The 26,601-nt window shown below is 40.5% G+C and overlaps 1 protein-coding gene across 5 annotated transcripts in view; it reads left to right on the top strand.

Moving 5' to 3' along the window:
* Positions 1-26,601, top strand: part of MYO9A (myosin IXA) — a 517,771-nt gene that overhangs the window by 403,803 nt on the left and 87,367 nt on the right. For all 5 annotated transcript variants that reach the window (XM_033919771.1, XM_033919772.1, XM_033919768.1 and 2 more), the window contains 5 exons: positions 6,125-6,345; positions 11,329-11,445; positions 15,887-16,075; positions 18,781-18,828; positions 23,859-23,970. In XM_033919771.1, the coding sequence (XP_033775662.1) occupies positions 6,125-6,345; positions 11,329-11,445; positions 15,887-16,075; positions 18,781-18,828; positions 23,859-23,970 (687 nt within the window). The remainder of the gene's footprint in view (positions 1-6,124; positions 6,346-11,328; positions 11,446-15,886; positions 16,076-18,780; positions 18,829-23,858; positions 23,971-26,601) is intronic.

Genomic DNA, 26,601 nt, shown 5'->3' with positions numbered 1-26,601 from the left:
CACATCGGCCTCAGCTCTCCGTCTTATGCCACTTCCTTGTCCTGTGACCCGGATATGATGTCAGAAGGGGAGAGCTCAGGCTGGCGTGAGCAGCAGACAAGAGATGCTGCCAGCTTTTAGCATTCTCGCTGTTCACAGTGTTTACATTCAAAAAGCCCTTCAGAATGGCATATTATAATAGTGTTCGCTTTTATCCATGATTTAACGTAACTGCAGTAGGACTTGGAATGTATTAGCCATGGATACAGGGGTCCTATATCTGCTACGCTGTATCATTCTAATCAATGAAGAACCAATATCGATCTCAATCAATATTGTCAAAAAATGGAGAAAAAGGACCTCAGCTACCCAGATTAATTTTCTACAGTTCAAAAAAACTCTTAGAGGTAGGAACAGAGCTGAATTGGCTATGCCAGCATTTCATATCCAACTAACCACAATTAATGCCGTCTTTGTGCTGAATTTATCTCCAAAATGCTCAAAGTGCATAGCTTTTCGACCAGAAACCTGGCAAGCAATCCCTGATTCCCAGTGCAACTTCAAGGGAATTTCACCTGTTCTTTGACCATGACAATTTGGCTATTTTGAAGATTGCCATGGCCAAGGAGCAGGAGAAATTCACCTGAAGCAGCACTGGTGAAAGAGAGATTCCCTGTCAGGTTTCTGGTCAAAGAGCTTTTGATGTACTTTGAGCATTTTGGAGATAAATTCAGCACAAAGACTTTGTTTTAATTCAGTTAGTTGGATATAAAGTGCTAGTATAGCTGATTCAGCTCTGTTCTTGTTTGTTGCAATTTTCACTCTTTTTGATATGCTTGAGATATTTTTGGAATAATTAAATGCTAAAGTGGAGTTGTAGTTTGACCGGTAATAGCTTTTATCATGCTCTATCTCTATGAGTTTTTTGAACTGTGGAGCATTAATGTGGGTAGCTGAGGTCTTTATTGCTCCATTTTTTGACAATATTGATTGAGATCTTGATTTTGGTTCTTTGTAGATTTAGAATGATACTGCATTACAGATATATGGAAACGTAAATAATTTTCAATAATTTATAACAGTCTTTACCAAACCAGTCAAGAACCTGTGCCTGTCAAACAGCAGATGGAGAAAGAGACTAATGACTTGTGAATTTCCGTCCTATAAGGGCACTTAGGTGTTTGGTATTTCTCTGTCTCTAGCAGATGGTGACTGGCAAACCATGTGACTTCTGGACTTCTTCTGGAAGGAATATATTACTTCTTATATATCACTTAAAGCTATTGAAGTGGTGTACAATCATGTGCAGCAGGTATTTTTCTGTCCTCGGAGGGCTCACAGTCTAAGGATGTACCTGATGCAATGATTGGCTAAGTTACTTGTCCAGGATTACAAAGAGCTACTGTGGAATTTGACCCTGGGCAAGTTACTTAATCCTCCATAGCCCACCGGGACAGAGAGGGAAAATGCTTGAGTGCCTGATTATAAAAACCGCTTAGATAACCTTGATAGGCGGTATATAAAATCCTAATAAACCTGAAACTTGATCTAGGCTGTTCTAGTTCTCAGCTCACTATTCTAACTCAGGCTAAGAGCTGGCTGTCTCAGCTCCATGCACTGAAGGCAACAGAAGTGCTTTTATCCTTGAAGTGAAAATCTTCTAAACTGTAATTTTTTTAATTTATTTCTCAGCTGTTATTTTCCTTCTCTACTAAGAAGCCATTGCTGGGAAACCCCTGCTTTTATGTTAACTCCTTCATTTCAGGTACAACTGCAAACTTCTATGGTATGCCACAGCACCAGCCTCAATTAATACTTGCATCCAGCACACTTTAGGTAAAGTCCTGTCATAGCTCTCTTGGGGGTCCCCATGAAGTACACTGAGTGCTGCTCTTGGTGTACAGGGGGGTACACAGATGTGGACTCTGCACTGGTCATCTGGCTGGACTCCCTTCTTTTTTGGACCATATTAGCAGCCTAGCATTATGGGGCAAAATGGAGATACAGAACTAGCTTCTGTGTCTGCCTGCTTTTTCTTATTACATCAATTGGAAAGGTAGCCATTTCTGTCAAGTCCTCAGATGACAAAAGGATAGCTAAACCAGATGGGGAAATCAGAAACACCTCAGTCAAATATGGAATTGCAAGAAGGGATTTTACAGATTTCTGAATTATCTGTAAATCCTTTAGAATTCATGCTGCTTCAGAGCAAGTTCTGGAACCAAGCATGATTTTTTTACCTCCAGAATTCATGTTACAGTATAAAGCTTTCTTACTGAAGTGCTCTCTGAAAGCTCAGGCTACAGCTTCTTTTCTAGTGACTTCTAATGATTACGTGGATCCATCTGCACCAAAGTGCACGTGTTTACAAAACATCAGTGTTGGAAATCCAGCTCATTTCTGCCTGCAGCAGCATTAGTCCATGTTGTGTTATGCAGAGCTGTTTATGTGCTTAACTAGTTAGAAGATGGAGATGAACATACAATATTGCATCTCTTTCACAAAGATGAATTACTATTGGATAATTTATTTCTAAGAAGCTTGAACTGCTTAGCATTTCTATAACTCATCCAACAGAAGGTTCTTTCTCAGGAAATCCTATGCTCTTAGACACAAGAGATCCAACCAAAGCTTTTCCAATTCATTAGGCTATTCATAGCCTTATTTCTTCTGAGTAGGACTCTTGAAGTGGTTCTTAAAGAAGCCAGCGCTATGGTGAAGCTCTACCCTTTGCTGCCAGAGGACAAAGAGAAATTCTGTAATGAAGACATAGGATTCTGTACCATAGCTGCTCCTTTCCCCTAGTCATGAACTTTGCAAAAGGGTGTCACTCAAAACTTCTAACTCCTCCCCTTTAACACTGGAAAGCAGCTCCCTCTTCAGTTTTTCCTTCTGCAAGCAAGCTCAGAAGGTGTGTTCTGATCTGCTCTGCTTCATTTTATTATTTTTGGATATTTTTGCCATTGGTTTTCAAATTTTCTGTGTAGCTTTGGTGCTTGGAGATTCCGTTCTTGGGCTTACCCCACCAGGAAAAGGGCGCAGTCCCGCATAGATGGACTGCTGCTCCCAGGCCAATCTCTCAGAATACCTGTGGAGCCAGCCTGCTTGGTATCCCTTCAGCAACTCAAGATATATTCCCCTGGGTGCTGGCTTGACTGCTGATTTATCTGTTGGGCCCCTGTGTAACAACATTCTGGGTACCAGGGAGCAGGCTGTGGATTTTTTTTGTATGTGGGGCGGGGGGTGAATCCTTGTTCGGGGTCCACCCAACCAGAATCCAGATCTCCATTGGCAGACTTTTTTCCTGGTTATCTCTGAAGCAGAAATCCTTTCCCTGCAGGCAGGCTGCTGCAAGCTGACAGACACCAGAAATCACAGTGAGTACTCTCATTATTCAGTATGGGGAAAATCAGGGGGGGGGCTGAAAAACTCAGTTTTGAGGGGTTCTGGGATTAGGGTTAGGTTCCCCCACCTCCAAAATCTCTTTTTTGATCATTTTTGGTTTTCAGTTAGGCTCCAACAGGCCATTTTTGGCATGAATTTTCTGGTGGCGACCATCTTGGATTTTTTGCTAATTTTTTTTTTCAAAGTCCTTTTTTCTGTCTCAAACCCCTCTTTTTGCCTAGGGATCATCTGTAATGGATGCCTTAGATCAATCTAGACCCAATGCCTGTATTTTTTGCACAGATTTAGTAGCTGAGGAGCAGCTATGTTCCACATGTCACGGAGCACAAGAGGAAGGGGCGAGAGCTTCAGGCACAGCCACTAATCAGTCCTCCAAAATCTAATTTGTTTTTTTTCCCCACACAGTTCCAAAGCAGCAGTCCCGCCCTGGGCTTACTGGCTTGCACTACTCTCCAGGAGAGCAAAAATAAAGCAGAAACAAAATAGATAGATTTATTCCCACTCTGCTGTGCTTCAATACTTTAGTCTTTTCCAGAACAGTCCTGGGATAAGTAGTTCTGACCACAGAGGAAACTCCCACCCCCCCAAAAAAAACTTTTCCCTCTTCCCTAGAACCCACCTGAGTTCCAGTCCTACTGGTATTTCAGTTTTAAAGTCTAGTTCCTGGGTTTTAGCCACTTCTCTGGCCCACACACTTCCAAGCAAAAATACCAAACAAAAAGGCAAAACAGGCTTTCTTTTCTTCCTGTTTCCAGGTGCTAGCATAGCACACTCACAAAACAAACTGTAATAACTTTTAAAGTAGGAAACTTCCCACCAGCCGTGCTGTAGCTACAGCTCCAAGTCGTCCTCCCCCTCTAGTTTCAAGGGTGAGCTACTTTCCCACCGCATGGTGGCGTCTGGGCAAGTTTCCTCTGCAGGACTCTCTGGCTGACGTCCTCCATTTCCCCCAACTACCCAGCTGGTGTGGGAGAGCCTTCCAGGACTCCCTGCTGCTTCCTTCCTGCTTCTCCCTTTCTCTGGGTTCCCCCCTTCTACTTGGCAAACTATCAGAAATAAAGGCCTTGCATTACTCTGCTCCACTCCCTCTGCTAATTCAGGCAGAATCTGGAACCACCCACCTTTTACCATGGGTTCTAAATACAGTAAAACCTTGGATTGCAAGTAACTTGGTTTTCAAGTGTTTTGCAAGACAAGCAAAACATTTTATTAAATTTTAACTTGATATACAAGCAATGTCTTGCAATATAAGTACATATAGTATGTACACATCACAACTGAGCCAATGGTTCTTCTCTCTCTGACGCTGCAGGAGTGTTGTGACTGTTGTAAACAAGCAAGGCCTTGCAATACGAGTACATACAGTATACACACGTCGCATAATCACAACTGAGACGATGGTTCTCTGACGCTGCAGGAGTGTAGTGACTGTTCTACATGAGCGAGGTCTTGCAATATAAGTACGTATAGTATTTTGTATTAAAGTTTTGGGGTTGTGGAACGAATCATCTGAGTTTCCATTAGTTCCTATGGGGAAATTTGCTTTGATATACGAGTGCTTTGGATTACAAGCATGCTTCTGGAACGAATTATGCTCGCAAACCAAGATTTGACTGTACTGCCTCTTAAAGGGAGAGGAATAAACCTAGGGAATTCTGGGAGTTGTAATTTTCTACACTGGGCACTTCCAGGCATAATCTCTGCTTAAAGGCAATAACAGGGACTGAATAAAGGATCCCCACTGTGCTGCCCAGGGTTACTGTCACAGGAGCCTGGAGGGAAACTCCTTCAAGTAATCTCTTCTTTCCAAGATTACAGAGAGAAATTTAAAGTTTTACATTTTTTAGACATGTATTGTGCTCATCTTACATATTTGAGGGTCCAAAGAAAGGTAAAGCAGTAAACCTTCCATATCATACTCAAAAAATGATTTCTGCTTAAATCCTCAAGGTCTTGGAGCACATTCTACTAGATATATACATAGCTGCTTCTTAGGCAGTCATGAGCAGTAGCTCTTACAGATATTTTAAAGCAATTACCTGGTTCTTTCTCCATACATTTGCAAAGCATTATAAAAGTTGATATGGCTGCATGAACAGAAGCTTCCTTTGAAACTTAGGACTGAAAGAGGCATTACAGTTTGTCATCCTTCTTGAGGATTGCTTTTGCTATATCCCATAGGTTCTAGACTGGTCTAGTAAGGAGGTTAAGGAAAGATAAATTATTTTTACCTGTTAATTTTCTTTCATGTAGTCCTACTAGATCAATCTAGAAGCCCATTTAATATTCTTACCTTTTTATTATTGAAGATAGTTTCATTGTTTATCCAAGGGATAAAGTTTCTGCTCATGTTTTCAAAGTTTATTATCCATTTTAAAGAAAAGCAAATCTGTTTCTATGCTATGCCTACCTCCACTGCTCTGTAATTCAAAGTACAGTACTTAACAGCTAAACTGCAAAGTGCCCTGATAGGGTAGGTCATATAAGTCTTTAGTATCTATTTCCATATGCTGGTTGATGGGTACAAACCCAAGGATTCTGGACTAGAAGAAAAAAAAAATATTAACAGATAAGAATAATGTCTCCATTTTCAATACAAATTAAATGATATGAAGTGGATTTCTTTTATTCCAATATTGCCTAATTTTCTATTTATAATTAAAAGTAAGAAGAAATCATTATAATATGGGATTAAATGTAACATGTCTAACTGTCATCTATTTTGTTCTTTCTGTTGAAGAAATGGCCCAGCGGTACCCAACACCTCCACAGAGCCCAGAGCTTCGTGGGCATAGTGGAAAAGAGAAAGAGAACAAAGAACCATCTCCAAAAGTGAAGCGAAAACGAAGTGTAAAGATCAGTAATGTGACACTTGAGCCCACCCAGTGGCAAAATGATTCCTTGCAAATTATAACTAGCGCCAGTGACTTGAAATGTATGGATGAGTTTCTTCTTAAGAAGGTATATGCATCCTGGGTTGAAACATTCAAAGCTGAAACATATCCTGGTTTAAATGGCTATCCTGTAGGATACTGTGATCTGAAATTATTCTTAGAATGAACATCAATGAACCAGCACAGATTTTTACTGTGGTTGTTGGTTCCATATTTGGCTCAGCTCAATTAACATTTAAATTAATATATGGATTTATAGCCCATTAGAACCCACAAAGTTCAGAGCAGAAATCAAAAATCAAAACCAAAGCAGTAACAGAAAAAATAAAATAATCCTCAATGTACATCCCAATCAAATGTATACTAAATGTATGTTGAACTAGATTCACTCTATGTGTGTAAATTTAGGATGAACAAACTATATTATATGTGCATCAATTTTTAACCTATTCTGACAATATATTATGTATGTTAACCTTGATACCCGTTCTGAGCTCGTTGGGGAAGACGTACTATAAAACAAATTAAATAAATATAATATAGCATATGCCAGTATACAAGGAAAAATTAAAGCAGTACAAAAGAATACATCATATTCCAATATGCAAAATAAAGTAAAAATTAAAAAGAATACAAAAGAACTATGATTGATATAGGGGGGGGGGGGGGCGCTGCAAAGCTTGATCAAGATGGCAGCTTAGAATCCTGATTCTCGCAACCTTCATTAGAATTGAGCCCTACATTTCATAACCTACCCTCAATAGTGCAGAATTGTGCAACAATACTGCTCAACTACAGGATGGTATCCAGTAAAGGTGTAAAAAGATACTAACTGGAACCTGAGGGCTCCTTTTATGAAGCCGTATTAGCGGTTTTAGCACGCGCTAAACCCATGCTACGCGGCTAGAACTAACGCCAGCTCAGTGCTGGCGTTAGCATCTAGCGCAGCTGGCAGTTTAGCGCGCGCTATTACGCGCGTTAAACTGCTAACACGGCTCCGTAAAAGGAGCCCTGAGTCTCCTGAAAAGATAAATTCAGTCTCGCTAAACTGCCATTTAAGGGGCAGTTATTGTTTGGAAAGGGTCTGGACGACCTTATAGCTAGTGTGCAGGACCACAAACCGAAGTCCTTGCTAGACAGCAGGCCTCAGTCTTATAAGGGGCTGGGGCATTCTAATTTTCATTCCTCCAGATGTTATCAATATTTCAGAGGTTCCTTAGATAAAGATCTTAGACCATCAGACTGAGGTTTGGTGGAGCTCAGCCAATATTGGATTAATTGAAATCACCCAGTATTATACTGTTGCCAGCTTTCTTAGTGTCTATAAATGTTTCTTCATTTGTCTTGTCATTCTGCCCTGGGAGGCAGTAGTATAGCCCTACTTTATGTTCCTTTCCTTCACATATGGAATTTCTATCCAAATGGCTTCCACACTTCTATTTATGTCATGCAGAATGTTTATATTGTTTGATTCAATTCCCTCTTTAACATACAGCACAACATCTTCTCCAATCTACTATATTATTGTATCATCATTTGTATCCCAGTAACACAGTGTCCCATTGAGTGTCTCCTTGCATTAGGTCTCTGAGATGCCTATTATATCTACCCCTTCATTTAGTGCTATATTCTTTAACTCTCTCATTTTATTTTTTTTAATTCTTTTTTCCTTTTTAATCATTCAACAAGTATACAAGAAAAATCATACATAGTCTCAGAAACATTTTATTTTTTAGATTTCTAGCATTTGTATACTAACACTTCAAACTATGTTTTTTTTACTTACATTTAAAAGCTGCTTAGATGTTGACAGAATTAATTTGAATCCTTTCCTCTTAAATGATTTTAGCTTTCTTTCAAGATTATTGAAACCTCTCTGTTGGGATTCCGTAAATATACTGTTTCAATAGTATCCTTTAAAGATACTCCACAATGAACCATGCACTCTTGTGGGCTCCCCCATCTTAGTTTAAAAGTTACTCTATCTCCTTTTTAAACCAGCAGCCTGGTTCCATCCCAGTTAAGGTGGAATAACCTCCCCCTTTGCCAGAACATAAGAAATCTAAATCCCTCATCCTTTGCACCGTCATCTCAACCACACATTGAGATTTTGAAGCTCTGCCTGCCTTATGGGTCCTGTGGGTGGAATGAAGAGTATTTCTGAAAATACTGCCCTGAAGGATCTGGATTTCAGCTTTCTACCAAAGAGTCTAAATTTGACTTCCATAGCCTCCCTCTCACAGTTTCCTATGTCATTGGTACCTACATGAACCAAGAAAACTGGCTCCTACCTAGCACTGTCTAAAATCTTATCTAAGTGATCCTCATGCCCACAAGCCACCCAGCTATCTATATGCCTATCTATATGATCAAATCACCAACTACAACAGCTGTCCTAATCTTCCCCTCCTGGGCAAAAGTCCCTGGAGACACATCCTCTGTGCGAGAGGATGTCGTATCCCCTGATGGGCATGTCCTGGCTACAGGATTATTTCCTACATCACCAGGGTGATGCTTTCCTTACAAGAGACCTCCCTCCTCCAAGGCAGCAGAGGGGCTCCCCAAACTGGAGATGAGACTTCTTTACAGTGTCCCTGTAGGTCTCCTCTGTATACCTCTCTGTCTCCCTCAGCTTCTCCAAGTCTGCTACACTAGCATCAAGAGAATAGACTCGTTCTCGGAGAGCTAGGATCTGTTTGCATTGAGCTGACACATAATTTCTCACTCACTGAGAGATAATCCTATAAGTGACAGTTCAAAAGACTTGATAGCATCCCTCTTGCTGCTGGACTACTGTTTGCATCTTAGTATTATTGAGCTGTTTAATTAAACCTTAGTTTAATATTCTAAGTATCTTGTTAGGTACTTAGAATATTAAACTAGTGTTAAGAGCCTGAAGGATATACTGTGTGCTTTATTTAGTGTTTGATTCTTAACAAGTAATGAAATATTATATGGGTCTGTAATAAACACTCCTCTTGTATCCTAATTAGAATAATTGATTATAAATACATATGAGTCGAGTTATTTGAAAGGAAGCTCTGAAATGAGAGGGCATAGGATGAAGTTAAGAGGTGATAGGCTCAGGAATAATCTAAAGAAATACTTTTTTACAGAAAGGGTGGTAGATGCGTGGAACAGTCTCCTGGAAGAGGTGGTGGAGGCAGAAACTGTGTCTGAATTCAAGAAAGCCTAGGATAGGCACGTGGAATTTCTTAGGGAGAAGAGGAGATAATGGTTACTGTGGATGGGCAGACTGGATGGGCCATTTGGCTTTTATCTGCCATCATGTTTCTAAGGGAAGAAATTTGCTACAAGTGGGGTAGGAGTTGGGGAGAATGGGCAGGAAAGAAAACTGAGCTAGGCCCTGCTGTGCTTGCTAGAGGCTATCTGTTAATGCTGTAGGCTGTGACAGTTACGTTTCTATCTCTAGCAAAGCGTTCAGATTTTAAAACTATAGGAAAAGGCTTTTATACTATGGAAACTAGCAAAAAAAGTAAAGTTTTCTCTTTAAAGATTGAAACTGTCTTTATAAAAGAACCTACAATTTATCTTTTATCCCAAAATTATCAAAGCACAGGGCAAATTAATGTTCACTTACCCAAAGAAATGTCATCTTCTTTTCCTTTCTCTCCTCTCCATTCTGAGCCAGGATGGAGAACAGTTCAAGTAGGATTCATGTTTGTGTAGTTGACTCACATCACTACAGTGTAGAAGGCAATCTCATTTCTCTGTAGCCTTTAATTGTTTGCATCACTTAGAGCAGGGGTGTCCAATGTCGGTCCTCGAGGGCCGCAATCCAGTCGGGTTTTCAGGATTTCCCCAATGAGTATGCATGAGATCTATGTGCATGCACTGCTTTCAATGCCTATTCATTGGGGAAATCCTGAAAACCCAACTGGATTGCGGCCCTCGAGGACCGACATTGGACACCCTTGACTTAGAGCTTGCTTCAGTTGAAACTCTTAGAAAAGTGTCCTGTTTTGTCTGGAAACCTCTATATGATATCTACCTGACAGAAGCTCTCTTTGAGCCACTAGACTGATTTGAGTTGACGTAACTGACATGAAAGATCTTATGTTTGGTGGTTGTAACAATGGGACATAGACTAAACTGGGACATAGACTAAACTGTGTTATTACCCCTCTAACATGTTCTATGCTGTAAAAACTTATTTATAGTATATAGCCAAATCAGGTGCAACACATGTTAAAAGTAATGAGCTGCTCATTTGAAGCAGTTTATTACTATGATGTATTTCCTGGTGGGTAGTGGTACACAGAAGTGCTTGAATATGGGTCTCTTCTGAAAGGACCCAGGCTAGTGCAAAGTACTTTTGGAGCAGAGTAGGTAGAGGTACAGTAACAGCAGCTGTATGAGGAAGAGAAGAAGAAGAAGATACTGGCCATAGGACCTGAGGAAGGAATGGGAGATGAGACATTGAACTCCGGAGGGGGGAGGGAGAGAGATAGGAAGGGACGGGAAGATGCTGGACCCATGGCTCAGCTCACACATAGGTTGCCTTTTTATGTTAAAAATTACCTTTAACTTGGGCCTCCTACTTGTGAAGACTAATAGCCTCAGAGAAAATAAAGTTGCTTGCCTGTTAACATATGTTCTATAAGGACTGCAAAAAAATATTAGTCCTCACAAAACCAAACCACCTCTCCTAGGAGTTGGATTCTTCTGATTTAAAGCTTTAAATAGGACCAAGGTGGCCCCATGTGGCAGTGCAGGTATGGAAAGTTCCACACATGTACTCTCTAGAAAACTCAGAGAACTTAGAGCTTTATGTTTTCTGTAACCTGGGTCTGATGAATGGTTCTACCTATTTGTGAATACTAATATCCTACTATTCCTGGAGAACATCTATGTCATGTAAGCATTATTACCCTCTTTTCCTTCTGGAGTAGGATATCACAAAACCAAAAACACTTATAGCGAAATTTTGTTTGTGAAATTATGCTTTGTAGAATAATTTCATTACTAAATGTATTGAGGAATATGTATATTTTACTGGTTTGATCTTCAATATTTTTGCATTTTACAGATGAATGATTTAGATAATGAAGACAGTAAAAAGGACACACTTGTAGATGTAGTGTTTAAGAAAGCTCTGAAGGAATTCCGGCAAAACATCTTCAGCCTGTATTCCACAGCTTTGGCTGTAAGTATAAGGGCATCCATACCACAAATCTGAGAAAGAAAGAAGAGATACCAATATAGTCATTGTAATAGAGGGAGAGGATAATATGTATAAAAAAGAGAAAGAAGAATGAAATGAAGTATGGTGCAACTTCTGTTTCTACTTATGTGGAGGGCTATTTTCAAAAAGGATGTCTAAGTTTGATTTGGATGTTTCCCACTAAACATCCAAAAATATATTTTGTTTTATTTTAATCATCCACTTGGACATTTAGGCTGACAAGACATCCAACCCTTAGGATGCCTAACTTTATACCCCATTTTCATCCAAAGAAATATCCAAGTTCAGACCACTTGGACATGGGAGTAGCCATCATTGTGATGGACTAGCCACACAGACATGTCAACAGAGCAGTGGGACACCTGCTGTGAACTTCACATAAAGAGTGGCAGAAGTACATCTTACTATGTACCCCTTCTTTTTTGTTTTTTATACTAGATTTATTGAACTGCAACAGGAGTTCAACCAAACAAGTACAGCCATGCACGAGCATAAACAGCACAAGTAAAGGTGCAGAGCAATACAAATAGTATGGTTCATTACGAGTCCACATCTTAGGCATACTATAAGGTGCACTACCAGGAACACTTCAAGGTTTTCCATTTTTCTCCCTATTGATTATACCCAACCCCTCCCCTCCCCTCCCCCCCTTCACACACATACTCTCTCTCAGGAGCACCCAGGTAGAAGTGAGACAAAGCCCATAAAAACACAAAGAAGAAATAAATTAAACTTCATCAAAGAACTACACTGTAGCGTAGAGTGACATATCAAATTGTGAAAGCAGTGGGTAAGGGCCATCACAGTGTACAGTGATACAGGTGATATGGGTAAGTTGAATGTAAAATGACCTTATGTGGTTTTAGATTAATTCCATGAATAAGCTTCAAATGTGAAGACTGACAGCTGGAATAGACATGAAGGCAAGATGAATGTGGAGGAAGTGGACTGCATTCAGACCAGGGCCAACAAGCGTCTCCAAAACATTGTGTAATTAACCCATTCTGGTTGTGATCTTCCATGGGTAGACCACAGCTCAAAAGTAGCAGTAGTAGATGCCTTGGTAGCCCAGGCCTGGTAGGGGGGTGCTTGTGGTGTGATCCAGAAATGCAAAATAACCTGTTTTGCTAGCATAATATTAAGGTAAAGAAACCATCTGGCCTCCACAAATAGTCCCTGAGCATTAAATATATTTTTGTCCACTAACAGTAAGGCTGAATAGTTCCATTCCAAGGAAAGCTGTAGTGACTTCTCCATTGGAACTCAACTCCGAACTTGTTAAGAGACAACAACCCTGGAGAAATTCAAGTCTTCTCTTAAAACATTCCTTTTTAAAGATGCTTTCCAAGTTTAACTGTCCTTTTAAGGATTTTAAAAACTTTTCTTAGTCCATTTCTTTTGGACTTGCATGTTGTTACCCCACCCTCCTGTTTTTTTCCTGTTCTCTTTTTCTTTAAAATTATATTGTAGTTAGCCCTATTTCCTTTTGTACCTATTTGTCGAGTCTCGAGGGGGAAATGCAGGATTATCTTGTCTTGGTGTCCTGTTTGTTGTCCTTTTATTTTAGATTTTTTTTGGGGGGGTTTTGGCTATCTATTTGTATTACCCTTGTTTTTATCGTATAACCACCTTGAAATATATGATAAAGTGGTATATCAAATTCTTAATAAACATGGAATTATTGTGAAAACCTTGGTCCAGAGTGTTAAATGGACACACTCCAAAAAGGACTGTAAGAAAGTGCTTTTGTGATTTTGATAGCGGAGGTATGTGTCAGAAGTCCATAGTCCCATCTTAACCCCCCACTCTCTGGTAAGATAGGAGCATTGAAGAAGTTTAAACTGAGTTTCCTGCAAGGAGGCAGTCTTGACATAGCAGTAGATACCCTGACATTGCATGCAAAGATCCATAGTTGCAACAGGTAACTCCAGCTCAGCTGACCATTCCACGGCCAAGCATTTAAGATATTGATCTCTATGGCACTCCTTACCTATTTTACACCAAAAGGAAAGCTGGTCCCCTTACAAAACTCCTTTGGACTACGTCACTTAAGCTGAACCAGTCTCCAAATTCACTCCACAGGACGCGTGCAATTTAAAATGATAATGACGTACTTGTAGATATCGAAAGAATTGCGTGGCAGGAAGGCACCAATGGTGCTGTAACTGTTGAAAGGAGGGAAACTGTCCACCTCCAAAGTTCAAGAGCAAGTCCAGACTTGCTGTGTCCTAGCCCTTGAAGGAACCATCAGAAAAACCAGAGGGAAATGCAGAATTATGAAGGAGAGGTAAGAAAAGAGATACTTTAGCACATTTAGATTCAAGCAGTCTCCACCATTTCCAGGCTTGTTGCAAGGGTTATAAGAAAAAAGGAACTGTAGCGATACCCTATCCATGTATATAAGCCAAGAGGGAAGAAAGAACTAAGCAATCTTGTTGTAGGTTCTCTGGTGAGTATGTAGGAGTGCCCGTCAATTCCTCAAAAATCCAGTGTAGCAAGTCTGCAACATTATATAATCTGAGGTCCAGAAGGCCCAGTCTTCCCCAGGATTTTGGCATAGTAAGACAGTCATAGATAATGCGAGCTCTCTTAGCCCATCACATGAAAGATCAAATAATAAAACGGAAGGTGAAGGCATCTTGCCTGGATACCCACAGTGGTAATGTTTGCAGCGGATAAAGCAGTTTAGGGATCATTACCATCTTCACCAATGCAATCCGTCCCATCAATGAGAGAGGAAGGTCACGCCATCTATGACAAAGCTGTCTGATTTTTTTTCTATAATATCCTTAACATTCTTTTGGTATACAGTTTTTGGATTGAGGCTCGAGATAATGCCAAGCTATTTAAACTGATCTCAAACAAGCCCTACCCATAAATGTTGATGGTGGGGGTAGGGGGGCCTCTGTCTTCTCATAATTAATGCGTAACTACCATAAGTATCGATAAGAGCCATGATCTTCAGCATATTATGATCCGCATGCTTGACATACAAAAAAAGCATGTTGTCTGCGAACAGGCTGATTCGAAACTCCTAAGACCCTATCTGAATCCCTTGAATCAAGGTGTCTATTCGTAGCTTGATAGCCAAAAGTTCCAATTATAATAAAAATAATAATGGAGAGAGTGGACACCCCTGTCTCGTGCCCCGCTGCAGTGTGAAAGGATGGTTCAAAGAGACCATGTCAAATGCATTCTCCACATCTAGACATGCTATCAGAGACCTGTACCCCAGATTCAATGGGGTCTGTAAGACAGAAAGAACCTTCAATAAGTTCATGGAGGCATGACGTCCTGGGACAAATACCACCTGATCCGAATGTATAAGAAATGGCAAAAAGTGTTTCAAGCAGGCGTCTAGAATATTAGCCAGCAGTTTATTGTCTTGATTCAAAAGAGAGATTGGTTGATAGGAAACCAGTTGGTTGGGGCACTCTGCCGGGTTTAGGTAAAATCACCACATGTGCACTGTTGGGGGCAGGGCCACCAGTGGGCCGATCTAAACGGCTGCTAAATAAATCTTTCAACGGATTCACAATACAAGCTTGCAGGAGTTTTTGCCAAACTTAATTTTTGGATGGCTGTTATATTACCAGAGATGTGATCAAGCTATTAAGTAGTTGGGATTGCTCAGGGGTCAGTTGGGGTAGGAGCAAGTCATGAAAAAATGTATCTCTGGCCTCCAAGTCTTCTATGCCTGCACCGTAAAGAGCCTGATAGAAAGATACAAACTGATGAACAACACAGTATAGCATTATGGGCTATGTGACTGTGCCCGTCTCTTCCTTTTATGTTAGTAATCAAGTGGGAGGTTTTATGAGGACGCATCAATCGTGCCAGTAACCTCCCGGTTTTATTACCCCATTTATAAAGGTTATATTGTTGAGATTTAATGGCTTGTTCTGTCCTATGGTTGAGCAAGAGGTTTATTTGTGCATGGCCACTTAAGTCGATATTCAGAACTTAAGCGACCACAGGTTACCCCCATAAAAATAGGATTGTGTTTTATGTGATTACCTTGGCCAGTTAAGTGCTGTTTATTGGCACTTAGTCAGCCAAGTTCTGACTCCGCCTCCCACCCCCTCCCCCCCCCCTCCAAAATAGCTGACTTTCGCTTGGGCGCTAACTACTAATTTTTAGCAGCAATAACCAGTTTAGTGCAGCTGAAAATTATTGGATAGCCCCAAACAAGTGCTTTAACCAGTCAGCAGCCATTTCTGGCCAGTTAAATTGTTCATAATATAGACCAGGAAAAGATGAAATTATTCCTATGTGATTAGATCATCAGCCACTCAGCATGTGGTTTTGTTTTATTTTCAGCGCTATCCTCTCTACAACTTTGGTATAGTTTGTTACATCTTCCTTTCCTCCCTGCCCCCTCCAAATTTTCTTTGTCTCACAGATGGATGATGGGAAAAGCATTCGTTATAAAGACCTGCATGCATTGTTTGAGCAGATTTTAGAAAAGACCATGAGGCTAGAACAGAGGGACTGGAGTGAGTCACCTGTCAAAGTCTGGGTCAATACCTTCAAAGTCTTCTTGGATGAGTTCATGACAGAGTATAAACCACTGGAATACACTTCTGGAAAGGTAAGTGCACAATATTTAATGTGAATAGATTATACTGTAGTTAATTTACTGCATCAAAATAACACTTTAATGTTAGAAGAACTTAAAGAATGAGTTAATATTTTCTGTATATTCAGTGGAAACAGTTGTCAAATGTTATGAAGAGCAATATTAATGCACCATATCTTATATACGAAGTCTGTTCAAAAAGTTCCAGGGCAGTTTGAATTGCACATCAACGGGAAGTTCTTTTGAGATGCGCTAGGCGGTTTTGAGTAGCTTGAACCTCACAAATAACCTTCTTTTTTCCATTTGTTGATGATATCTGTTTTCATCTCCGATCTACAGCAGTTTTTGTGAAAGTGTGTTTTTGTGATCGGCTATTTTTCATCATGTGCGACCTCAATCAGCAGCGCTACAATGCTCATATAAACCCAGCTATTTCCACCTAGAAAGCAACTCTAATCTCTTGCTACTTTTGACACTCTACCAGAATGTTTATTTGATTTGATTCAACTCCCTCTTTAGCATTTAGCACAACGCCCCCCCCTCCAATTTGATCTACTCTATCACTGTGATATAATTTGTACCCAGATAATAAGAGTGTCTCATTGATTGTCCTCCTTCCACCAGGCCTCTGAGATGCCTATTATATCTACCTCATCATTCAGTGCTATATATTCTAACTCTCCTATTTTATTTTTTAGTTTTCTAGCATTTGTATACAGACACTTCAAATTGTGTTTTTTCTTTGTAACTACAGGCTGCTGAGAAGACGGGGAAAATTTGAGTCTTTTACTCTGCCTGCCTCTTATCTTTGCTTTCTTTCACTATTATTGAAACCACTCTACTGGAACTCCCTAAATATCCTGTTTCAGTAGTATCCTTCATGGATACTTCACACCGAACCATCCACTCCTGGATGACTGTCAACTTTCCCCCGCATCTCAGTTTCAAAGCTGCTCTATCTCCTTTTTAAACATTAAAGCCAGCAGCCTGGTTCCATTCCAGTTAAGGTGGAGTCCATCCTTTTGGAACAAGCTCCCCCTTTCCCAGAAGGTATCCCAGTTCCTAACAAATCTAAATCCCTCATCCCTGCACCATTGTCTCAACCATGCATTGGACTCTGCCTGCCTCTTGGGTCCTGCGCATGGAACTGGGAACATTTCTGAAATGCTACCCTAGAGGATCTGGATTTCAGCTTTCTATCTTAAGATCCTAAATTTGGCTTCCAGAACCTCCCTCCCACATTTTCCTATGTCATCAATACCTACATGTACCAAGACAGCCAGCTCCTCTCCAGCACTATCTAAAATCCTATCTAAGTGATGCTTGAGGTCTGCCACCTTCGAACCAGGCAGGCAAATGACCAGGCAATCCTCACACTCACCAGCCACCCATCTATCTACATACCTAATGATCAAATCATCAACTACAGCAGCTGTCCTAACCCTTCCTTTCTGGTATACTTGTGTAGTTATGTACAGATAAAATGAGGTGATTTTCAAAGGCAAGACACTTATGTTGTGTGTGCATATTGGCATGTTGCATGGTGAAAAGTATGTATCTAGTCTTGCATATTTCAAAATGATGGCAAAGGTAGCAGAATGCCAACATCATGGGACATGAAATATATGCAAGTACATAGGGATGAACTGTCTCCAAATATTTAGTGACATTTACAGTACTTGCATATTGCTGCTGAATATCCCCTCTATCCATCGTAGCCCTGTGTAATTTATTCCATATAGGTTTGTAATCAAAGTCAGGGACAGGCTGGTGGCTATGTGGGAACCAGCCATATTCAGTGCCAGTGCTCATATATCTAAGTGGGCAGATAATACTACACAAAAGGTAGCCTTATATTTGCCCACTTAGCTATGCAGATGCCGGCTTTAATATCAGCCAGTGCCTGCATAACTTCTGGGTCGACAGCTGACTCAGATATTGACTGGCAGTGCCCGGACATTGCCTGGCATTTACATTACATTAAATTAGTGACTTATATTCTGCCTTTACCTTGCAGTTCTAAGCGGATTACAATATAAGACAGCTGGACATTTCCAGGAAGTTACAATTTAGGGATGCTTACAGTTCTAAGCGGGATATAGTATAAGAAAGCTGGGAGGGAAGTTTACACAGTAGATACAGGCATTTCATTTTAGGGGACGTTTACATAATAGATGCAGGGGGATTGCTGTTTAGGGAAGGTTTAATAAAGGAGGCAGAGGGGAGAAGAAGGGGAAGGAAGGAAAACTAAGGAATACTGGTAGGGAAGAAGAGTTTAGGGTTGGCTACTTGTTAGGGTCGGTTGGAAAGTTGTATAGTTTTTTTGAATAGAATATCCAAGATATATTCAGACTATTGTGGTCAGGAGCTTGAATACCATTGACCATTGTGGACTGAATATTGGGAGGGATAGTTTCCAAACATGCCTCTAAAACACCCCTCTGAAAGCACCTTTTAAATGTAGTCAAAATGTATGCTTGTATTTTCAGGATGTCAAATTTCCATTCACCCAAGTTTGGCTGATTTAGATGGTTGTGTGCATTTTTACCCATATAAAAGGTATCTAAGCCTTGGAAAATTTACTCCATGGGATCTAATACAGATAGCCAGACAGTATGTAAAATATAATCTCCAATATGATAGATCTAACATGTAGAAAACATGCAGCAAATAATTTAATATCGGTACAAGCTGATTTTGACATCTTTTCCTGTTAGGTACCAAAAACTGAAAGGAAAAAGAGAAGAAAAAAAGAAACAGATGTTGTAAGTTGATATCTTGATTCTGTACAGTTCCAAATTCTAACATATAATTCCACTGCTCAATAGAAATGTATATCTTGATGTGTAATCTAAAACTGGAGAGCATATATGGAACCCACCAAACTTTATAGAAAGGTAAGCATGGTTAGATACAAACTAAACAGAGTTGGGTTCAAGAGAGTATATCAGCAGACACTTGTCAGGGTTAGACCATTAGATCAGATCAGTGTGAAAAAGCTTAGTGCCCAGAGTCTTTCCTCACTCTTCCCTAACTCTCTGTGCCTCAGCCACTACTTGCTGAAATAAATGTCTGTCTCCTAATGGGCCCTTGCACAAATCTGCTTTTAGTTCCTTTCTCCTCTTTCTAAAGCTCAACATGCTTTTTTTTTTTTTTTTGTAAATTTTTAGTGGCATTTCAAACTTTATAATGTATCCAATTGAAGAATCAGAAAAAACTGTATGAAAATACATTGTAATCATCACAATTATTACATTAAAAAAATTTTATCCCCTTATCCTAATTATAAACAATAAAATTATATATTATACTATCAATATAATAAAAAAGAATTAATTTTACTCTTCCAAATAAATATTCCACCCCCCCCCCCACCCTCCCTGGATGTGTAAAGGAATCTAACGAAGAAAAAAAGAGAGAGAGAGAATCATAATTTTAATTATAATGTAATAAAATTAGTCAATGGACCCCATACCTCATTAAAGGACTTGCCAGTACCTAAACGTTTTGCCATTATCCTTTCATATTTATACGTTGTATACACAGTTGCCCACCAAAAATTGAAATTAATCCTATCATGATTTTTCCAATTGTATGTAATCATTTGAACCCCTATTCCTGTCAAAACCCTTAAAAGGCGACTTATTTTTATCTAAAGTGGGTTTAACATGGAGAATCGTTCCACATATTATTGCCTCATATGTCAAGGGGATAGATGCTTCAAGAATAAGATTAATTTGTCCCCAAATTGACTTCCAAAAACTAAGTATCAATGGACAAAAATATATCAGATGATCCAAAGTCCCTATATCAATATGACAATGCCAACATCTATTAGATTTAGAATTATCTATTCTATTTAACCGAACTGAGGTCCAGAAAATCCTATGCAATAAAAATAACATGCTTTCTAAAGAATGAACCATAGAAATAACAGTGGCCTCTTTCTGCCATGCAATTTCAACTCAGCTTTGCTCTAGGAGAAATAGTTTTCAGAGTTCTGTGTCCTGTCCTATTAAGAACTATACTTCCTCCCTTTATCCTAATGTTTTCGATTAGTTAATTGTGAGACTGAATATCTACATTACTGTGTTCCCTTTTTTTATTTGTACGTCACTTAGAAATACTGATAAGTGTTTAAATCAATTTTTTATAAAACTTGATCACAAAATCATCCTAACAACAGACTCCCATCTGGTGGGCACCAAGTACACACTATCCTATTTCCCTACATGCATGCTTTCTACAGTGGAGTGTTGAGCAGATCTAGTATGATTTTAACTTGGTATATATACGAGGGCTGTATATCGATTTAAAGTTTTCATTACATGATTAATTGTGATTAAAAAATTTTAAGCACACGATAAATCACATAAAACGTCCTTTGTACAGTGCAATATACAGTCATGTGAAAAAATTAGGACATCCCATGAAATATTCAGTTATTTTTTAAAAAAATGTTCACATATCGATGTCAAATCTATTTTTTAATTTATCGCTGGAAAAGAAAGTGATGTAATTGTAGGTAAAAAAACTAACATTTTCCTTGATTTACTCATGAAACAAAAGATAGCCACAAAAATGTGTATCCTAACTGAAGAATAAATTAGGACACCCTAATAGCTAGTGTTACCTCTTTTGGCTGAAATAATTACAGTGAGATGCTTCTTGTAGCCATCTACCAGTCTCTGATATCAGTCTGAGGAAAGTTTTGCCCACTCTCAAATGCAGAATTCTTTAATCTGTGATATGTTTGAAGGGTTTTTTGCATGTACAGCCTGTTTCAAATCACCCCACAGCATCTCAATGGAATTAAGATCAGGGCTTTGACTCAGCCACTCCAGGACTCTCCATTTCTTAGTTTTCAGCCAGTCCTTGGTGAATTTACTGGTATGTTTTGGGTCATTGTTGTGTTGCAGGGTCCAGTTCCGCTTCAGCTTTAATTTTCTTACAGATGGTCTCGCATGTTCCTCAAGCACCCTCTGATACAAGGTAGAATTCATGGTGCATTGTATGATAGTGAGTTAGCCAGGTCCTGCAGCAAAGCATCCCCAATCCATAACACTTCCACCTCCATGCTTCACAGTTGGTATGAGGTTCTTTTCCTGGAATGCTGTATTTGGTGTACGCCAAACATGTCCTGTTTTCTAATGTCGAGATAATTCAATTTTAAACTCATCTGTCCATAGAACACTATTCCAGAAGTCCTGGTGTTTGTCTATGTTCTCTCTGGCAAACTTCAGTCTGGCCTTGATGTTTCTCTTAAAAAGTAAAGGTTTCCTCCTTGTACACCTTCCATGCAAGTTCAATTTATGCAGTCTCTCTGATTGTAGAGGCATGTACTTTCATATCAACAGTAGCAAGAGCCTACTGTTGGTCCCATGATGACATTTTAAGGGTTTTAGAGCCTTCTTTTAGCATCTTGCAGTCTGCTCTGGGGGTCAACTTGCTTGGACGGCTGGGCAGTTGTTTGGAAAGCCCTCCACTTGTACACTATTTTCCAGACCGTGGAATGGCTAATGTCAAATTCTTTTGAGATCTTTAAAATCCCTTACCAGACTTATAATCTGCTATAATCTTCTTTCTGAAGGCCTCAAGACAGCTTTTTTGATCTCACCATGGTGTTCACTCTCACTGCAGCAGTCATGAGCACACCAAACTAAATGTCTGAGGTTTAAGTAGGGCAAACCTCCTTCAAAATGCTGAGTAACTATGTTCTAATCATGTGCACCTGATGTGATACACCTATATGTGATTTGAGCCACTTTAAGTGGGAGGATATGTGGGGGTGTCCTAATTTATTCCTCAATTAGAATACACATTTTTGTGGCTATCTTTTGTTTCATGAGTAAATTAAGGAAAATTGTTGTTGTTTACTGCAATTACATCACTTTTTCCCAGAGATAAATAATAAAAAAAAAGATTGGAAATCGATATGTGAACATTTCTTAAGAAAGAACTGATTATTTCATGGGGTATCCTAATTTTTTCACATGACTGTACATTGAACTGAAAAACACTACACACCAAAATGTTTTTTGTTGTATCTTCCACAGAACTCAGCCAATTCTTATTAAATTTAGAGTGGCATTTTCTTTTTTTTTTCCAATTCTTTATTCATTTTTTCATCTTACATCACTTGAAATTCTTTCTTCAGATCATCTTAAATACATAAATTAACTCCTTCCCCCACCCACCCTTTTCACAAATATTGTAATCAAAAATATCATACATGTATTATATTCATAAATATTGATTGAACCTATAATATAACTATACTAGTTTTATAGCCCGTTACATTAACGGGTGCTAGAATATATATGTGTGTGTGTGTGGTTTTATTTCTTTTTCTCTCTTTAGCCAGGTGCTAGAATAGATGTGTGTGTCTTTCTTTCTTTCTCTCTCTCCTTGGCCGCTTTCTGTCTCTCTCTTTACTCGGCTGTCCACCATCACCCCTTGCCTGTTCCACCTGTCCAGCAGTAGGCCTTCTCCCTTCCTTTTACCTCCCCCTGTCCAGCAGCACTCCTTACCTGCTCCCCCTGTCCAGCAGCACTTCTTCCCTGCTCCCCAGTCCCTTTTCCCTGCTCCCCCTGTCCAGCAGCACTTCATACCTGCTCCTCTGTTCCTCTTCCCTGCTCCCCCTGTCCAGCAGCACTCCTTACTTTCTCCCCCAACCCTCTTACCTGCTCCCCCTGTCCTTCTTCCCTGCTTCCCCTGTCCAGCAGCAATTCTTCCCTGCTCCCCAGTCCCTCTTCCCTGCTCCCCCTGTCCAGCAGCACTTCTTACCTGCTCCTCTGTTTCTCTTCCCTGCTCCCCCTGTCCAGCAGCACTTCTTACCTGCTCCTCTGTTCCTCTTCTCTGCTCTCCCTGTCCAGCAGCACTCTTTACTTTCTCCCCCTGACCCTCTTCCCTGCTCCCCCTGTCCAGAAGCACTCCTTACTTTCTCCCCCGACCCTCTTCCCTACTCCCCCTGTCCAGCATGCGGTTCCTTTTCTTTAAAACAGCCTACCGGCTGTAAGGAACCTCGCAGGCCGCTCTGAGGCACGGTGACTTTTCGTGTGCAGCACTCTCCACACACTGCTTCGGGGCCGTGTACTGCCCTAATTTACTCTGGCATGTCCCTGATGACATCATCAGAGACGCGGCAGAGCAAATCAGGGCAGTAGAAGGCCCCGAAGCAGCGTGTGGAGAGTGCTGCACACGCTGCTTGAATCGGCGTTTGGATTGGGGCCCGCGAAGAAAGTATCAGCTGGACAGGAGAGCAGGATGTCCAGCGCTGGGGTCCAGTCCTTCCGCTGTGGAGGCGAACGTTGGCTGGCTGCGGTCCCGCACTTGCGACGCGTGTCTGGTGACGTAGTATGTGCACATGCGCATTAAGCTGGCACAGCGCGACAGAACAGGGATCAGGGAACACGCGTCGCAAGTGCGCATGCACGGGCTAGCATTTTATTATTATAGATGTGTGCATAATTAACTCGCCCCCTAAGTGGATACCTGGGGCAATGAGAGATTTGGAGGCTTTGAAAATGAGCCCGAAGTAACTTGTCAGAGGTCATAAAGAATATCAGTGGCAGAAAAAAAGAATTAAAGCCGAGCTTCTTTAACCATAAAGCCGCTTCTTCACATTCTTTGCAAGTCTTCTTCTACTCTTTAATACTCTGTCTTCTGACCATGTTCTCTTAAATATGAGCTGATGATATTTATCAATTAATGTTTTTACCTTCCTTGATATATTTTGGAGAATATAACATTCCATTTCATCCCACTCCTTATTTGTTTTTGGTTTTTTTTTCAGGTTGAAGAACATAATGGACATATCTTTAAATCAACCCAGTACAGTATCCCTACCTACTGTGAATTCTGCTCCTCCCTAATCTGGATCATGGACAGAGCAGCTGTATGTAAATGTAAGCAAGTTTTGTGCTATGGCTCACAAAATCAGAGTAAGCCAATGTACTTTGAATTAACAGAACATCTGTATACAGTTTTGTGTTCTGTATCAGCCCTCTAAGTTCATCCTTACAGGGCAAATAGTATAGTATCATCTTTTTTTTTTTGTCTAAGAAAAATGGGAAACAGTGGATTTTTTTTCCTATAAACTCTTAAGAACCTTAATTCCTACATTTTTCTCAGGACAAACAAGATATCCAGTTCTCACAAGTAGGTGGTTTCATACAATGAATATTGAGCTAGACATGAAACAATCGGCTGTCCGACGTCAGAATTGACGTCGAGGGGGAAGGCTTGTGGGCCAGCCGCTTGTGCAGTCGCTGCTTGCACCTGGCTCGTCCCTGTTGCTGTGTTGGCGTCGATTGGGGGGGGGAGGGTGTCGGGTGGCAGGGTCTGTATCGGGTGAGGCAGGGAGGCAAGGAGACATTGGGCATGGCTACGGTTTCAGTGGGTGGGGGAGGCAGGGAGAGATCCTAAGTGGCAGCCAGCCCGCGTACCCTCCAGGGTACGCATACTGCAGTTTGAGAAACACTGGTCTAACCCAGTATGGCTGTTCTTGTTTGGAAAATACCCACAAGTTAACAAAAATGTCTCTTAAAGAACTTTTGCTTTTCCATTTGATTCAATATACTTATGTGAAACCAACTTCTCTTATCTAATAGGTCTCAAATGTAAAATGAGAAACCACTTCTGTCTGGAAAGTGACACAGTTGTGGAAATCAGTGCACTAAACGAAATTCAGAATTCTTATTTTATCTAAAAAGCCCAGATCTCCCATTAAAGCTGTAAAAACAAATGCATGCTTACCATGTTTTAAAACAGGACAATTTCAGTTTAAGTGGCTGTGGTTGCATTCCTTGCATGTTCTAAGACAGCTTCTACTTCTGCGTCATTATTACTATGTGCTATTTTTAATTTTCAGTTGGCATGTGCATAGAAAGGTGCCTTGGTTCATTGGGGCCTAGTTATGAAAAACAAAAGTACTTCCCATAATGACCAGATTTCTTGTTTCATTTTCCCAGAGAAAAAATGAAACTGAATTGGTCACCGTGGGCAACTTTGTGGAGAATCTTTTTATAAATAGGCCCCGCCTAAGTCTCATTGTTAATTTTTTACTCAGTTTGGAAGAATAACACACCACCTAGCATGGAGCCAAACAGTTTATGTGAGGATGAACTGTAACTGATCATGCCAACTGTGTCTTGGTCTTTGTGCTAGCGACCTGTATTTCTTATGTATGTTGTCCAGTTAGCTGTTGAACAATAAGATGTCCATTTCAAAATCTCTGCTGCTTGGAGCTTGGGGGTACTCTGTTTATATTTTTTTGACATAGAGAGTACTTACTGCTATCACTTATATTGTGCTGAAAGGCATACGCACATTTTGCCATTTCTAGACAGTCCCTGCTTGGAAGAGCTTACAATCTAACTTGGACAGACAGACATGACATATAGGATTGGAGATGCAGAACCCAAGGTGAGAGGAGTTAAGAGTTGAACACACTCACAAAGAGGTGGGCTTTTAACAGGGCCTTGAACACTGACAGAGATGGAGCCCATGGTAGGTGTTCGGGCAATTAGTCCCAAGCATACGGCACAGCAAGGCAGAAAAGACAAGAGTCTGGAGTTGGCAGCTGAAGAGAAGGGCACAGATAGGAGGGAACTTATGGAGGGGGATCATAGGGGGAGATAAGTAAAGAGAGATTGTGAGGGGCAGCTGAGTGAGTGCTTAAAGAAGTTGGGAAATGCTGCTTATCATCTCAGCCACAGCTGCATTTATCTTCATAGACTGAGACCTCACAAGTTCAGCTATGCTTCACCTCATAAAATTGGCTATACTTACCATTAAAGGCTTGACTGTTAGTATCCTCATGGCAGTAGCTGGATTTATCCTCATGGATTCAGATAGGCATATCTTCCCAGAATCAACTGGGTGTCGCCTTATAAAATTAGCTAGGTTTCCTCTTATAACATCAGCTGAGTTTCTTTCTTTTCATAGAATCTACAGGGCTGATAACTCCCAGAATCAGTTGAGCTTTAGCTTCATGGAATCAGCTGTGCTTAGCATCTACATTACCTGGCTTCTTCAGCTCTGCTTTAACCTCACAGAATAGGCTCCACTTTATCCTCTCTGGAGCAGTAGTGTGTGTTCTCTCAGAATGTTTCCATTAAACTTATTACCAATTCTAGAAAGTTTGATCATGTTACACCTCTTTTAAAAAATGCACATTGGCTTCCAGTTATCCATCGGATAACATACAAACTTTGCTTGCTTACCTTCAAATCTCTTCTCAACAAAACACCAGCATTCATATATAAATGCCTAATCTAATATAATAAAGAGCTAGCCGCGCATGCGCACTCCTATTTGCGTGTTCTGTGCGCTATAGGTCTATGGCCGAAGGAGTGCGCATGCGCGCTAATACGTCACCAGCCTATCGCCTCCACAAGCCGGACCGCAGCCAGACGACGATCTCCGTTCCTCCTGCCGCCGATCTCCGATTCTCCTTTGCCGCCCACCCCCTTCTCTTCCCGCAGGCCCGAATGGCGATTCCAGCAGCGTGTGCATCAGTCTTCACACGCTGCTTC

Source organism: Geotrypetes seraphini, chromosome 14 (assembly GCF_902459505.1).
Source record: "Geotrypetes seraphini chromosome 14, aGeoSer1.1, whole genome shotgun sequence".
NCBI lineage: Eukaryota > Metazoa > Chordata > Amphibia > Gymnophiona > Dermophiidae > Geotrypetes > Geotrypetes seraphini.
Note: the sequence above shows the minus strand (reverse complement) of the source record. Positions and strands in the feature narration are given on the sequence as shown.